Below are 14804 nucleotides of genomic sequence, written 5' to 3'. Positions count from 1 at the left end.
TGGCAGTATTTCATCTCTTCTTATGGCTGAGTAATATTCCATTGTATATATGTACCACAGCTTCTTTAGCCAATCATCTATCATAGGACACTTTGGTTGCTTCCATGTCCTGGACACTGTGAATGATGTTGCTATGAACATCGGTGTGCAAATATCTTTTTGGACATTGGTTTTCAAGTCTTTGGGATAAATACCCAGTAGAGGGATTGCTGGATCATATGGTACATCAATTCTTAGTTTTTTGAAGAACCTCCATACTGTTTTCCATAGTAGCTGTACCAATTTGCAGTCCCACCAGCAGTGTATGAGGGTTCCTTTTTCTCCACATCCTCTCTAATATTTGTTATTACTTGTTCTGTTGATTATAGCTATACATTTCATTTTCTAGCCCTTGTTGGTGTTGTGTTTTATTGTGCTTAAACTTCCCCTTCATTGACAATCTATCTGTTTATTCTGATCAGACATAAACTAAAATGTTCTATCATCTCCCCACTGGGCCCCTGTGAGGAGTGAACCATCCAGGCGCAACCTCAAAGGGAGAGGGCACAGAGTTGTGAGGCCCAGGCTGAGAAGTCGTCTGAGAAGTCCTATTCATCAACCTCAATTTGGCAGGTAGAAAAGACTTGAAGCTCAGGAGCCAGGGATTGGAGGGAGCTGAGTTGCTTTCCCTAATCAATATTTCATCTAAAGTGCTGTATATTTAAAAAAAACCCAAAAACAAACTAGATACATACAAGTCCCTATATAATGATAAAACATATCCAAAGCTCCCAAATCTGGGATTCCACTAAAAAGTGCATTGTATCTTTTTGTTTATTCTGTTTATTCTTATTGGTTTTAGCCGTGTCCTTTAAAATGACTATTAGCTTCTATGGTAAATGTGTGTGAAGATCCTGGCCTGTTAGAGGACTTTACACACATTATGGCACTTAACCTAGGTAACTCTATGAGGTAGCTTCTATTATTATCCCCATTTAAAGTTAAAAAAACTGAGTTTTGGTTATTTGCTCAGGCAAGATCGTGCAGCCAGGATTTTAATCCATATCTACCTCAAGAGTTCTTAACCACTATGCTGCACTGCTTTGTTCAAAAACAGGTACCCGAGTGGGTTCTGGTGAATATTGTAATGCTGGCCACATCCAATGAGTGACTTGGATTCAGAAAGACAATTTCTATTTTTTACAATGAGAAATGAAACTGCTAGTGAGTGAAAATACTCATATTGGCCTATCAGCACTTGCTCCTCCTGTAGGGTAATTTTACTTTAAGTTTACCTGTTTTTGAGTGTGGAGTCAGTGCAGAGGAAGTGGATAGATTCTAAAATTTGATGACTTCAAGATAGGGTTTTCCTTAGACACCACTTGTTCTCTTCACTCCTGACTCAAAATTTTCAATGGATGCCCATGTGTTGGTGTCACTTATTCAACCCTCTGCTTGACTTCTGGTCTTCCCCATTCCTGAATATTTCAAATTAAGCAAGTTGGTCTCATATTCCTTCAAACATGCTGTGGCTTATTCCTACTTCCATGCTTTCATTCATGGAGCTATCCTGACCTGGTGCTCTCATCTCTCTCCCACTGTTCAGTCGCACCTCCCCAACAAAGCCAACCATGACTTTCTCATCCTCACTGGTGTCTCTCCTCTGAATCCCCACAGCACTTAACAACTGTGACACTTAATTTAACCAGTCACATACTCTCTTGTTATTCTGTGTTTTTCCTGGTTCTACAGTTATATTAAAAGCTTCTGGATGGAGAAATAGAATAAGAAGATAGAATTACCACATTTGAATGTTTACGACATGTTAAGCAATGCAGCAAGTATAATAATATTTAATTCTTCATACAATCCCAGGCTACAGGTACCATTATCTTCATTTTAAAGGGGGTGATACTGAGGTTCAGAGAGGCTAAGTAACTTGCCCAGAGTTACAGAATTATTAGGTGTCAGGACTGGGATTGAATTTAAGTCAAATTTTTTACTCTTTGCACCACAACACAGCACTTCCTTGCAGCCATGTTTTATTTTTTATATCTCTCAGTGCCTAATATAGTATTGACTATTTCAGCAAGGGCTTAATACATACCAGTTAAAGACTCCCTTTGTTAAACATGGAGCATCAAGAAATGGCCCTTATACTTTCGATTATTCATGCATCCACTTAATACATTTCACTGAGCACATACTAGAGACACAAAGACAGACTACTGTCCTTACTCACCCAAAGAAATGATGTGCAAATACTTAATATATAAATGTATTAGTTATCCAATGGTCTGTAAAAATTACCACAAATTTAGTGTCTTAAAATACTCATTTATTATGTCACGGTTTCTGTGACATTTATTACCTCACAATTTCTATGGGTCATACATTTGGGCCCTCTGCTTAGGGTCTCGCTAGGCTGCAATCAAGTTGTCACCTGGGCTGGGTTCTCATCTGGAAGCTCAACTGGGGAAAAACCCACTTCCACATTCACTTAGGCTGAATTACAACACATAATTCATGCAGAATTCACTTTATTGCAGCTTCCTGTTGGCTTAAAGCTGGAGGCTGCTCTTAGCTCCCGGAGGCTGCCCAATGACCACAGAGCCACTCACTGCACCAATCCCACAAGTAGAGTCTCAAAAGAGAGTCCCTGAAGTGACATTTCATTCCCTTTGCCATATAATGTAACCTAATTATGAAAGTAACATCCCATTACCTTTCCATATTCTATTGAAACAAGTCACAGGTCCTGCTCACACCCAAGAGGAAGGAATCACACAAGTGCATGAACACCAAGAGAGAAGGATCATGGGGGGGTGGGCACACTAGAATCTGTCTGCCCACAAAATAATAAGTGCCATGTGAGTGGTAGAGACAACAATGCTACAGGAGCTCAGACTTGCCAGCTCCATGTACAGAGGTGGCCCCCCAAGTGCCGGGATACTTCTATTTTAATATGAGATTGTGAGAGATAGGCACTCTCTCCAAAAGTGGAAATTTTGCATCTCGACCTCTGCAGGGGGAGCCACAAACTCGAATTTGGTTCAGGAAGGAGGCTGTAACTATTGTCCAAGTGTCAGATGATCAGGTATCAGGTCGTGGCTGTGGGGATGAGCAAAGGGGGTCATGTTCAGGACATGGCAGAACCAAAGGTGCACTGGGTAGACTTAATGGGAGGCTGGACAGATTGGAGGAAAGACAGCGAGGAGGATGAGATGAGGCTGAGATGAGGTGGCCGGGAATGCACAGGTCAAAGTTGCTGAGGATGGCTGAAGAAGTGATTTGTTGACTCTTCAATAGCTTGGGATAAAAAGCTCCTAATTTTTGAGGAACACTCCTAGAAACAAAGAAATCCTTCAGTACATTCTATTGAATCTTCCACTGGCCATGTAGCACAAAGATACAAAAGTTAACAGAACAGTGGATATCCTTAACTTTGATAAAGCCCATGTGGATGTGTATGTTTGTGTGGATTTGTATGTGTAAGCACATGTGGGAGGAAGATGGGACGGCTCATACCTGGTCAATAAGTCACTGGCGTTCTAGAAGAGAGACAGAGAGTGAGAATCACAATTGGTTCTCAAGTTCCTGTCACCTCCCAATATCTTCCCCAACCTACTATTGGATGCCACCCCAAGGTGTCATCTTGAGAACTGGAGGGAATGGCACCTCTCTTTTGCACCCCACTTTGCTGCAGCAGTATTGTGTAAGCCTTGGACTAGCCACCACCACGTTACAGAGAAGCTCCTCCATTCACATCCCAGAAGAGTGCTACAGGTAGGCTGCCCACAATTTGTGGAGAATCCCTGTCTTTGAAAGGTGTCTTGTGGTATGCACCTTCAGCATGTTGGCATCTAGTTTCTTGGCCGTCCTTTCTAGATCAGTAACCAGGCTGCTGAGAGATGTTATTGTCCTGGAGATGTCAAAGATTCCGGACACCTCTGCTGGCATGCCCTTCAGCTGGTCTGGCCACTGCTGAGGGAGGGCATCCGGCTGATTCTCAGTTTGGAGCTGGTTTTCCATCTTAGCCTCCAGCCTGTGGGGCCCACAGGCTACCTGAAACTACAGAAAAGGGACCCCCTAAGATTCACTTGTCAGATGGCTCTCTCTTGGCCCTTCAGTCTCTCAGTATCTGAGTGAGAAAGTTGATTCCTCAGTCTTCTTCCCCTTGTGGAATTACCTCTGCATGTCATAGGTATTACAGAGGCAGCTGTGATCCTTATAAGTGGAGAGACACCACCCTTTCCTGCCTCTTGCTCTTGTGATATCCACAGATGCCATGTCACACACACATAAACACACACCCTGATCAGCTCTAGCCTTTTACTGCCTGCTTTTAACAATCTTTAGGTCATAGGGTGAGGAGAGACCCCAAATGTAAGTGAGCAAGAGGGACAGAAAGTTAGACTGCCAGAGACGGAGACCTGTGCTTTGTATAGTAATATTCAAATGAGGGGCTGCTTGTCTCGTATGATCTTCATCAGGAGTTAGGTGGAGTGGGACTGGCTTCTTTTAACACATGAACCACATGAAGCTCAGAGGGCTCGACTTGCCCCAGGTCACTCAACCAGCAAACCCTGAGGTCAGCCAAGCCCAGCACCCAGGTTTCCAGCCTCCAAGACCTCCCCCTGTATCAGGAGACAGACAAATGGCCAGAACAGGGAGTAAGGGACCTAGGGACACTCGGAGGTAATCCTTCCCAGGACTTTTTAAAACCCACTTGCATAGCCTGCAGTTTCTCTTCCTCCTGAGCCCGGAGTCGCCGAAGTTCCCCAAGGTCCTTTCTGAGCTTCCTGCTCCTGCGGTTGAGTCGTTCCTAGAGAGACAGAGTGGGGGTGATGGTTGTGCTCAGTGGAACGCGGTCGGGGTCCTGAGCCCAATATGAGGCTAAAGTAAGATTCTGCCTAAAAACAGGCATCCCTTGAAGTGTCTTGCTTGGGGTAAGGAACATGAGTTTAAAGAACATTGATGAGGAAGAGCAATGAGTAATTTTTTTAAAGCCTTAACTACACAAAAATAACATAGTAACAGAATCTTCTCTACTTGACTTCAGGGTATTTTTCTCCCAACATCGAGTTGTATGCTGATCATTAGCAATTCTCATTACTTCTCATCAACAAGTGAAGACAGTCTAGAGACATTGACTTACAGAGGAGATGAGAGGCCTCTGGTACCACTTGAGAGGGACAAGAGCCCTCTATCAGAGGCAAACCCATTGTCCAGGGAAGCATGTGACCTCTCTCTAAATCTTAAATCAGTGTCTGGATGGGTCACTGTGTTCCTGACACTAAGAATAGATGACTTAAGGATATATGATTTAAGAATATGATGATTAGAAATGAATGATTTCCATTTCTAAAAAAAAAATTCTTTCAGATTTTTGCTAAACTACAAGGGAAGCAAAAGTAAACAAAGCTGATACTGATATCGACATAAGCCTTTAGTGAATCAACAATGAACAATGATGAGGAAAAGCAATGTGGAAGAAAGGCAGAGACATCAACAAAAGACGCTGAAAGCATTCTTTTTGTAATCCTTTGTTAGATTAGCTACAAAATGTATTTACCTTACCAGATATAAGGGCATACAAAGCCATAGTAACAAAATGGCATGGTACTGGTGCAAGAACAAATAGAAAATGAGAGAAGAGACTGCTTAGGAACAGACTCATGTTTACAAAGGAATTTAAAAGAAAAAGTAATACATAAATCAAGAAGAGAAGGGATAGAATCTGTAGTAGATGGTGTTGAAAAAACTGGCTTGCAATAATAGAGAAAAATAAAGCCGATCCCTACCTAGAGCCATATGTGGAGGTAGATTCTAGATGGATTAAAGATCTACATATGAAAGGTGAAACTACAGAGTTAAAAGAAAATAATGTTAGAGAATAAATTTGTGACCTGGGAGGGAAAGATGTCTTAAGTAAACTTCCCAAAGCACAAACTACGAAGGCATTATTTAATTTGGCTACTTCAAAATTAAATATTACTGTTTGATGACACCACCATGGGAAAAATTAACAGAGAAATGACAGACTAGGAGATGATATCTATGGTGTTAAAACAAGAGATTTAAATGTAGAATATGAAAAGGAAAGTCTACAAGCCAACAAAAAGACAGGAACCCAAGAGAAAAATTTGCAAAGAATATTTAAAGAAGAGGGAATAGAAAAAGCTGAAATGCAGGTGAATCAATGCCCAAGCTCACCAGTGATTAGGGAAATGGAAATTAACACAACAAAACATTATTTGATATTCATCAGATTAATAAAAATTAGACAACTGGATAACACCTGGGGGAGAGAGAGAGATGTATGTGGATATAAGGACTATATTGCAGGCTGGTGAGATGTGCGCTGACCCAGCTACTCTGGTGAGGGTCCTGGCCACCTGTGTGCTTTCCTTTCTGAGCCAGTGGTCCTGTTTCTGGCTAAATATCCCAAAAAATTCCTCACTTAGGTCCTAAGAGGATGTGCACACTACAGCATTGTTTGTGGTAACAGAGAGCTGGAGACATGTAAAGTCCATTCTTGGGAAAACAGATGTGGCAGATGCCTGCTATGGAATACTGTGCAGCTGTCAGCAACAATGGACTACATATTGCTGAGAATCTGTGTATGTGGAGGGACGACAACTGAAGTGATATGGGATTTTTTTTACTGTGTGGTGGGTAGGCATCCCTAACCCTTGTGATGGTCAAGGGCCAATTGTATATGACACACGAAATACGGACTGACCTTAAACACATGGTAGAGTGGAAATGCAAGAAATAGAAGGAGGCCTATAATTTTGTTAATTCAATATACCAGCACACAATATAGTAATGTGTGTTTTACCAAACCATCTACAAATAAAAATACAACAAACACTTTAAATGGTTGCTCTTGAGAAAGAGAGGAATGATGATTGAATGCAACCATCAAATAAAACAGAACAAGAATTTGTGGACTAAAAGGAAGGATGTGCTATTAATTGAAAAGTGTATGTTTCATTAACTAAATCTAACCTCAGGCCAAAATAAAAAAAATTTAGGAGGTTTTATTGTTGTTGGCTGTTTATGGGCAATATTTTTAACTTTTTGTCATTTTTGCCTTGTTCCTACATCACTGGAGGTAGAGGCTGGGGTTGGAGAAAATGTTTTTGAAAGTTTTTTCTGGCCCTGAGAGTCTGTGGATGAAATCAAGATCAAGGGACTGTGAGTGAGAGAGCAGCAAGAACATTCAGGCAAACGAAAGGCTTCAGAGGAGACGAAGATGTCACTAGGAAGTTATTAAAAAATTGCCACATCACTTGGTATTACCTGCAGGCATTTCCTAGCAGAGAAATAACAAAGCACTCAGGGAGGAAGTGGAAGGCAGTAAGTGGTCATGGTGGATTTCACTCATGTATCTCCACTGTGAGGGGGAGGCTGGGCTGGGCTGAAGAATTGCTGTGTGAGTACAAAAGTTAAGGTCTCACAAAGTTCAAAAGCAAGCAAACAATCTTCACCTTGCTACTTCATCAATCTACTCTCTCTCTACCCTTACAGTTGAACTTCTTGAATGAGTAGTCTGTTCTCGCTGTCTTCACGATCTCATGATCCCTTGCTCCTCAGCCATCTGTTTTGTTTCTCATCACTCTTGAAATTTTCTTCTCCAGCATCACCAGTGATCTCCAGAAATAAAATCCAAAGGTGCCTTCTTCTTTGATGTAATTCTCCCGTCATGTTCCACCCACTCTACCCCTCTACCCCCTGTCCTTCTTTGACCTTTCTCAGGTTGTTTCCTTAGTCCTTTTCTATTTGCAAACTGTGTTCTTAACTTTCCATTCTGGAAGCTTCATATATTTATCATAATAAGATCTTTTTCTAAACAATCAATCCCATGTTTCCAGCTGAGAGTTAAGAATCTCCTACAGCCCGATTGGCATCTCAAAATCAGTCTGGAGAAATCAAACTTATTATCCCCTTCGCCATCCTCTTGTACAGTCTGCTATCCTTGACTTCTGTAATTCTGTCATTGGACCCACGATTCTGTCTGTCGTCCAGCTTGAAATCTCCATAATATTTCATCTTTTACCTGTGTTACTCCTCTCTTCAAAATAGTATCCCATTACCAAAGATAAGCTTAAACTCCTTAATCCAAGGCTCTCCATGACCTAACCCCAATTTATATTTCTACCCTTACCTCTCTCTATTCCCTCCATGCTCTCTACACTAGCTAAACAGAGCTGGTTGTGATTTCCTGAATATGCTCCATGCAGCCACACCTCAAGGCTTATCTTTCACTTCCCTCTGCATAGAATACTATCTATTTCTGCCTGTTGTAATCAGGCCTATTTCTAAGATCCAGTCCAAAAAGTCACAGTCCTATCTTCTGGTGTAGCTTAAAATTTAATGAAGAGTTTAAAGTCAACTATAAACACTGTGTAAGAGAAAAAAGGAAACAAGGATAACAATAAAGGTAAATGTATGAAATAATCAAAGAAAATACAGATCTGTCATTTATAATATTCAAAATGAATAAGGTAAGGTTTTCTGTTTATTCATCCATTTTTGCATTTAAATAATGTTTAGTGAGTGCATATCATGTGACTAAGGCACTCATTAGAATTAAATGCAAAATTCTACAGACTTTTATTTTCTTAAAATATTCCTCATGGAAAAAAAGACAAATTGAAACATAGGGAACAGTACAAGACCTGTTTTGTCTTAATGAATAATTTTTTCAAGTTTCTGATCCTATCAAACATCAGATAAAATGTGATTTCACAGAAAAAAATTGACTGGAAAAGGCAGTAAGTAGTGATGAAACATGAAAACCTAGCAAGATTGAAATTCTTTCTCAAATGGCTTTCTAACAAAATGCATAAAAGAAAAAGTGATTAACAAACAACAAGATACCTTCCCCTGATACAATCACCAAAAAAAAAAAAAAAAAATTAACCAACTTTCAAAAAGAATATTCCTTAAGAGCTACAAGTGCTCCAAAATACGGATATGACCCATTATATATGATGAGGGAAAACAATGCTATAATGACTAAACCTGATGATGTCCACATGATCATTCATCTAGAAAATTAACTTAAAGGATATAGGAATTCAGCAAAGACTCTGATTGGAATCTACAAGTACCATTGCCAAAAAATGAACCTTACAAAAGGTATAGCTACCCTCAATATGAGGTTTAAATAAAGATAATTGAACATCTGATTCAAAAATGTAACAGAAAATGCTTAGCAACATATCCTGCTGTTGGTCAAGAAGACCAAATCAGCCACCAAAGTTGCAATTCTTAATGTAATCAACAGAATTTGATGCAATGCTAATTAAAATTTGAGAGGATTCTCTATAGAACTTAGAAGCATTGCACAAGAAAATTCCTCTGAAAGACAGACAGTGAGAACATTAGATAATAAAAAAAAAAAATACTACATAGCAAAGATGCTGGTAGATTTTCAAAAAACTTAAAGCAACGAGTATAAAACTATATAATAACTTTAGAACAAAAAATAATAAATGGCCAGAATTAAAATAACTATGCAATTACAAAAATTTATGTCAAACCAAAACAACACATAGTTGTGGAAGGACTCACAGAAATGTTTTGGGGGTAACTGGATACCAGAATAAAGAAAAATTAACGTGGAATAATCCTTGATGCAACACATCATATTAAATTCCAAATAAACTAGACTTAATAGATCTTTAAAAATGAAACAGAACAGCATAATCAATTTGATGAATTTCTGAGAAAGAAATATAACTGATTTAAACACAAATTTCTAAAATTTCCCCTCGATGATGCAATAAAAAGGAAATGGAGGTTAAACACAACTAATATACTTTATTATCTAAAAGATGAGCTGCTTTGATGTAATCATGTAGAATTTATGCTCTGATTCTAAGGGAAAATGTAGATAGTGAGTCTTTCTATGGGTAAAAGCCTATCACCAGCATTCATAATCAAGCAAAGTAAAACAATTTCAGTCACTGTTGCACGCTTAAGAAAACAGCAAAATACAATTAATGTGATTGACTCCAACATGGGTTGGGCAGTGAGGAAACAGGTGTACTTTCGTAGTATTGCAAATTTTTCAGTCTTTCTGGAGTGCAGTAAGGGATTAAGTAATTCCTTCATAAAAGACACAACTGACAATATTTAATTAATAAGATTTAATTCAAAGAAATAAAGACATGGTGAGAAGTCATAAGAAATCTTTATTCACACCTATGCTATCAATATCTACAAACACACACAGGGTCCACCATTACAATCACTCCTTCAGAAACACGCTCAACTCCCTTGCCTCTCTCTCCTTATATTACTGTTCAGGCAACTCCTTATCCCTGGATAAGCCCTACCTTTTCTTTGGCTGTCCTCAAGCAGCCTCATGAAACACATTAAATCCCATTTCAAAACTCAGATTGGTGCCCCAAACTGCCTGCCAGTCCTACTCAGTTTCTCTCATAGTTTCAGTTACCCAAAGTATATCACACCCACTCCTCTCTCTTCAAACTTTACACAACCCATCTCTATCCACACTGCTGATGTTCTTTCCTCATATGTTATTGAGAAAATAAACTAGAACACTCAAGCAATCTCCCAAACTGCAAAACTACCCACACTTGGAGGCACTTTCTTTTGCTCCTAGCCCAGCATTCACCCCTCCACCTCCTGTCTTACAGGGGTGCTCAGCATCATTCAACATACTCTACCATCACTTCTTACCATATTCTTCTCTCTTAGCGTCTGGAACACCTCTCCCCTCGTTTTTCTCCTGCCTTGCTAGGTCTCACTTGCTGGGTCCTCTTCCACCTTACATCTAAATGATAGCCTTTCTCAGGACCTTGGAAATTCTTTTCTCTCTAGACTCTCTCCTGAGGATATTGTATCAATTCTCTTGGATTTAAATGTCTTTATTATGATGGGTCCCTGTTTTAGGCTCTGGAAATACTACCCACACTCTTTGGAGATCCAGATTTCATATCCAACTGCATATCTAAGATCCTATTTCGGCGTGTCTCAAGTTGGACTCAACTTATCCTCAATGAAACTTGATGTTTCGTTCAAACCTGTTCTCCCTGTCCTTATCCAGTGCCTCATCCATCCAGTGCCTCAAACTAGAAACTCATGAAGTCATCTTTGATTCCTTTCATTCCCTCACTCCACTTCTAATCTATACAGTAATACATTGACACTTTAACACCAGTAGCAAAATATACACGGAAAAGCAAAACAAAGGTCCAAATAGGATGAAGCAGGAAAAAAAAAAAGTGTCAGTTATTGAGCCTCTGTGATATACCAGGCATAAGGGCCAGAGGGTGGAAAGGAGTAACTCAGGGAGATAGTTACCCGGCCTTACCTTGTAATGGCTGATGGCATCTTCAATGGCCAGCTCACAATGAAACTTGTGTTCAGGGGACACCAGGCATTCTATACACAAAAGAAGTCTACTCTCCTCACAGAACCAGCACACTTTCTTCTGGTGGCTGTGGCAGATGTAGGCTGCCCCAAAAACTCCCTCAGAACAGGGCTTCCGGCAGAGGGGACAATAGAAGACTCCAGAGACTGAGGCCTTCTCCACATGCTGGGCCAGGCACACTCGACAGAAGAAGTGTCCACAGTCAGTGCTCACTGCCTCTTTCAGGTGCTCCTGGCAGATGGGGCAGATGCCCTCTTCCCGGTTGTTCTCCCTCAAGGAGACCATGGCCTCCACCCTACACTGCCAGCCTTCTGTCTAATAGGGCCTCCTTCCCCATTTGCACACATAGATAGATAGTTCAGAGAGGATGGCCCAGCTTGAAGGAGGTAGCCCTAAAGCAGCCTAGAGGACATGACATGGACCTCCAACTTCAGGCAACTGCTCTCTCTCCCCCTCAATGGAACCTAGCACAAAGCACACACCAGAATTCTGTACGAGTTGCAGAAATATCTCATTGGCTTTGACATGCACCCTCTGGTTTCCTTGTATTTACAAAACTTGAAATCACTCTTTATTTTTCATACCCCTGGAGGAAATAGGTGATTTAAAAACCAATTCTATTGTCCTCTCCAGAGCTTTCTGTGAATACTTTTACAACTCAAAGTTAAAAGACCAGAGTGCCATGGCCAGAAGCCAGAGCATAATAAAAGTTGAAAGTCTTCTCTGATTTGTTTTCAGCTGGGAGAATTTGGCAGGAGTTTGGAGTGTCCTCTCTCATACTGGGATGCTAGAAGGCTCATGGTCACACTCTAAGAATTTGGTTACTACTATCAAATACTACTATCAACTATTTGCATCAGCATCTCTGTCAGCTGGTCATTCTTTCAACCAGCATCCTTTTCAGGGTTATATGGATTCCACAATGAAAGAGAACAGGACTTAGAGCAGACCAGAGACCTGTGTAATGTTTGAAGGCACCTTTTCCTTCCTTTCAAACTATCTCTGAAGATGACTCAAAGAAGAAGGTAGTCCCCCATCACCACTTCCCTTAAACATTATGCATTCATTCTCATTTCCTCATCCCCAAACCTCCTGCCTAGTCCTCCTGCCCAAAAGCTTTCTTAGTATCCTACCTCAATTTATCCTGCTACAACTTCATTTTCTTAGGTTCCAGATCTGGAGATATGTCCAACAGGTGAATGGTTCTTTATAAACCGTGTCAATTATATATGATCATGTGTCAGTAAAACTGGGATAGAAGTGAAGGGCCCATTGTTTCCTAGAAACACTGAGTTACCAGGAAAATGAAACTCCTCATGGCTGGGTGGTTGACCTAGCATAGCTGAGAGGTGAGATGGACTTTGGCTGGTGCAAGATGTGGTTTGTTTGCACAAGAGGAAGAGGAAAGTCTTGGAACTTTCGATGTAATGATGCAAACTGAGAGTCAACTCATAGAATGAAGAACTATTCCCTAGAACCCCAGCTTATGGTATTTCGAGATCCAGGCATCACAGAGCTATGTCATCTACTCATGATACTGGTCACCCTGCAGTCTTCCAAGTTCCCTCCAGTCAGGCTGTTCTCAACTCTGACACTGCTGGCATCCACAGCATTTCCCATTATTAAGGGATGCCAATTGAGGCTTTAAAAGGTCTGAGATTCTTATTAAAACCTCACTCCATAGTCTCCTCCTTCAATCCCACTTGGCCACTGTCTGCTGTGAGGTTGCTACCAAAAAGTTACTTTATCCAAAGTCACCTTTCCCTGGCTTTCTTCTCAAAGGAGGTGTCTCTCTTGAATGTCAGGGTCACAGGTGGAGCGACTGTCTTCCTCACCTCATACCATCACTTCTTGAGCATGACTTCTCCAGAGCCAGATAAAAATACCTGCTTGTGGAGCTCTGGTTGTCCATGCTCTACCTCTCCCTTGCTGTCTTCCTCAGAGCCACTTCCCTTGATTCATTGAAGACTGCAAGAGGCCCACAGGCTTTTCCCCACCCCATGTCTTGGCATCATCCTGGATGATTTCAAGGATTGTATAGATGACCAGCCAACACAAGCCCTTCGGTCCTTCACTTGATCAATCCAGGGGCCTTTACTTTTACCACCACTCTACTGACCACCTCTGGACCTTGTCAGAATTCAGAATCTACCACCTGAAATCAAAGATCCAGGCATCAGACTTGTCGTACAGCTCTTTTCCTAAGCTACGCACAATATCTGTTCTTCAATCTCTAATCCTTGACCCCGCCACATTCTACATTTCTGTACTATCTCATGGGATAATATGAAAAACAAAAATGTGGAGAGATTAAGTAACCTGCCCAAGGTCACAGAGGGGTAAACAGACAGCCGAGTTTCAGATCTGGATGTCTGTCATCTTGATCTACATGCTTTATCACCACAAAATGTCGCCTCTTAGAAAGAGTTCAATAAAAGCTTGAAAAATGGACGGGTAAATGGACAGATGGAGCAATAACTAGATTTGGATAGACAGATGGAGAAATCACATTTTGTACCACATTAAAGTAGTAACCACATGGTAACATACTATGGTTATTTAGGTATTTTTCTTGATTTTCCTACTGGCTTATTGGGCAACTTGAAGGCAGGAATCCACTGTATTTAATTCAACACTAGCTTAAGAATGATTCAAGAGTAGAAGTCATAAAAGGAAAGAAAGGTAAATTCAACTACATTTAAAAAGACCTGCATGGGGAAAAAAAATGATAAGAGCAATTCTAAGAGACAAATGACCAAGCGAAAATATAAAATGAAAACATTACCATAAAATCAAAGGGCTAATTTCCCTAATGCCCAGAGAACTCTTACAAATAAAAAAAGAAGTTATTAACTACCAAGTAGAAAATTGGTCACTGGAAATTAACAGACCTTTCATAGGAAAAAAAAATACAAAATATCTCTGAAATATCTGAAAAGATGCTCAATCTCACTCACATGAAAAAAATGCAAATTAAGACAACACTGAAATTAGATGTCTGGATGGCTGGAGAGCAAGGATGGGAGGGAGAATTTCCTCTATGTTCCCATCGTACATTTCAAATTTGGAACCAAGCAAGTGTATTTTCTATTTAAACAGTTTCTTAAATTTTAAAATGTTTAAGAGGAAGAATCAAATCTAGAACGAAAGGAATTCTGAACTAGTCAAAATATCTAGATTATGGTTCTATTTCTATCTTTCTGTTCTGGGACAGCCACAACATCAGCCTCCTTCTCTGGAAGGTGGATCAAACATCCTAGCTGGGAACACATGTGCTTTCTAAACTATAAACTATATACAGTTGTTAGGGGTTATTATTATCTTCATGGTCTATTCAGCATACCTCCTTGCATACAGCAGGTGCTCAATACTTTTTCAAATGAATGATCTTTCCTAATTTTATCTTTAAAAT

General features: G+C 40.3%; 1 protein-coding gene across 1 annotated transcript; it reads right to left on the bottom strand.

Annotated features, from left to right (window-relative positions):
- Positions 1–2502: 2502 nt before the first annotated feature.
- Positions 2503–11850, bottom strand: TRIM40 (tripartite motif containing 40). Its single transcript, XM_025048067.1, has 5 exons — positions 11333–11850; positions 4709–4804; positions 3826–4050; positions 3508–3530; positions 2503–3325 (listed from the first exon to the last, which is right to left on the bottom strand). The coding sequence occupies exons 1-5, from the start codon at positions 11675–11677 to the stop codon at positions 3073–3075; spliced, it is 942 nt and encodes a 313-aa protein (XP_024903835.1). The 5' UTR covers positions 11678–11850; the 3' UTR covers positions 2503–3072.
- Between the last annotated feature and the right edge of the window lie 2954 nt (positions 11851–14804).

This window comes from Pteropus alecto, unplaced genomic scaffold (assembly GCF_000325575.1).
Source record: "Pteropus alecto unplaced genomic scaffold, ASM32557v1 scaffold555, whole genome shotgun sequence".
Lineage (NCBI taxonomy): Eukaryota > Metazoa > Chordata > Mammalia > Chiroptera > Pteropodidae > Pteropus > Pteropus alecto.
Note: the sequence above shows the minus strand (reverse complement) of the source record. Positions and strands in the feature narration are given on the sequence as shown.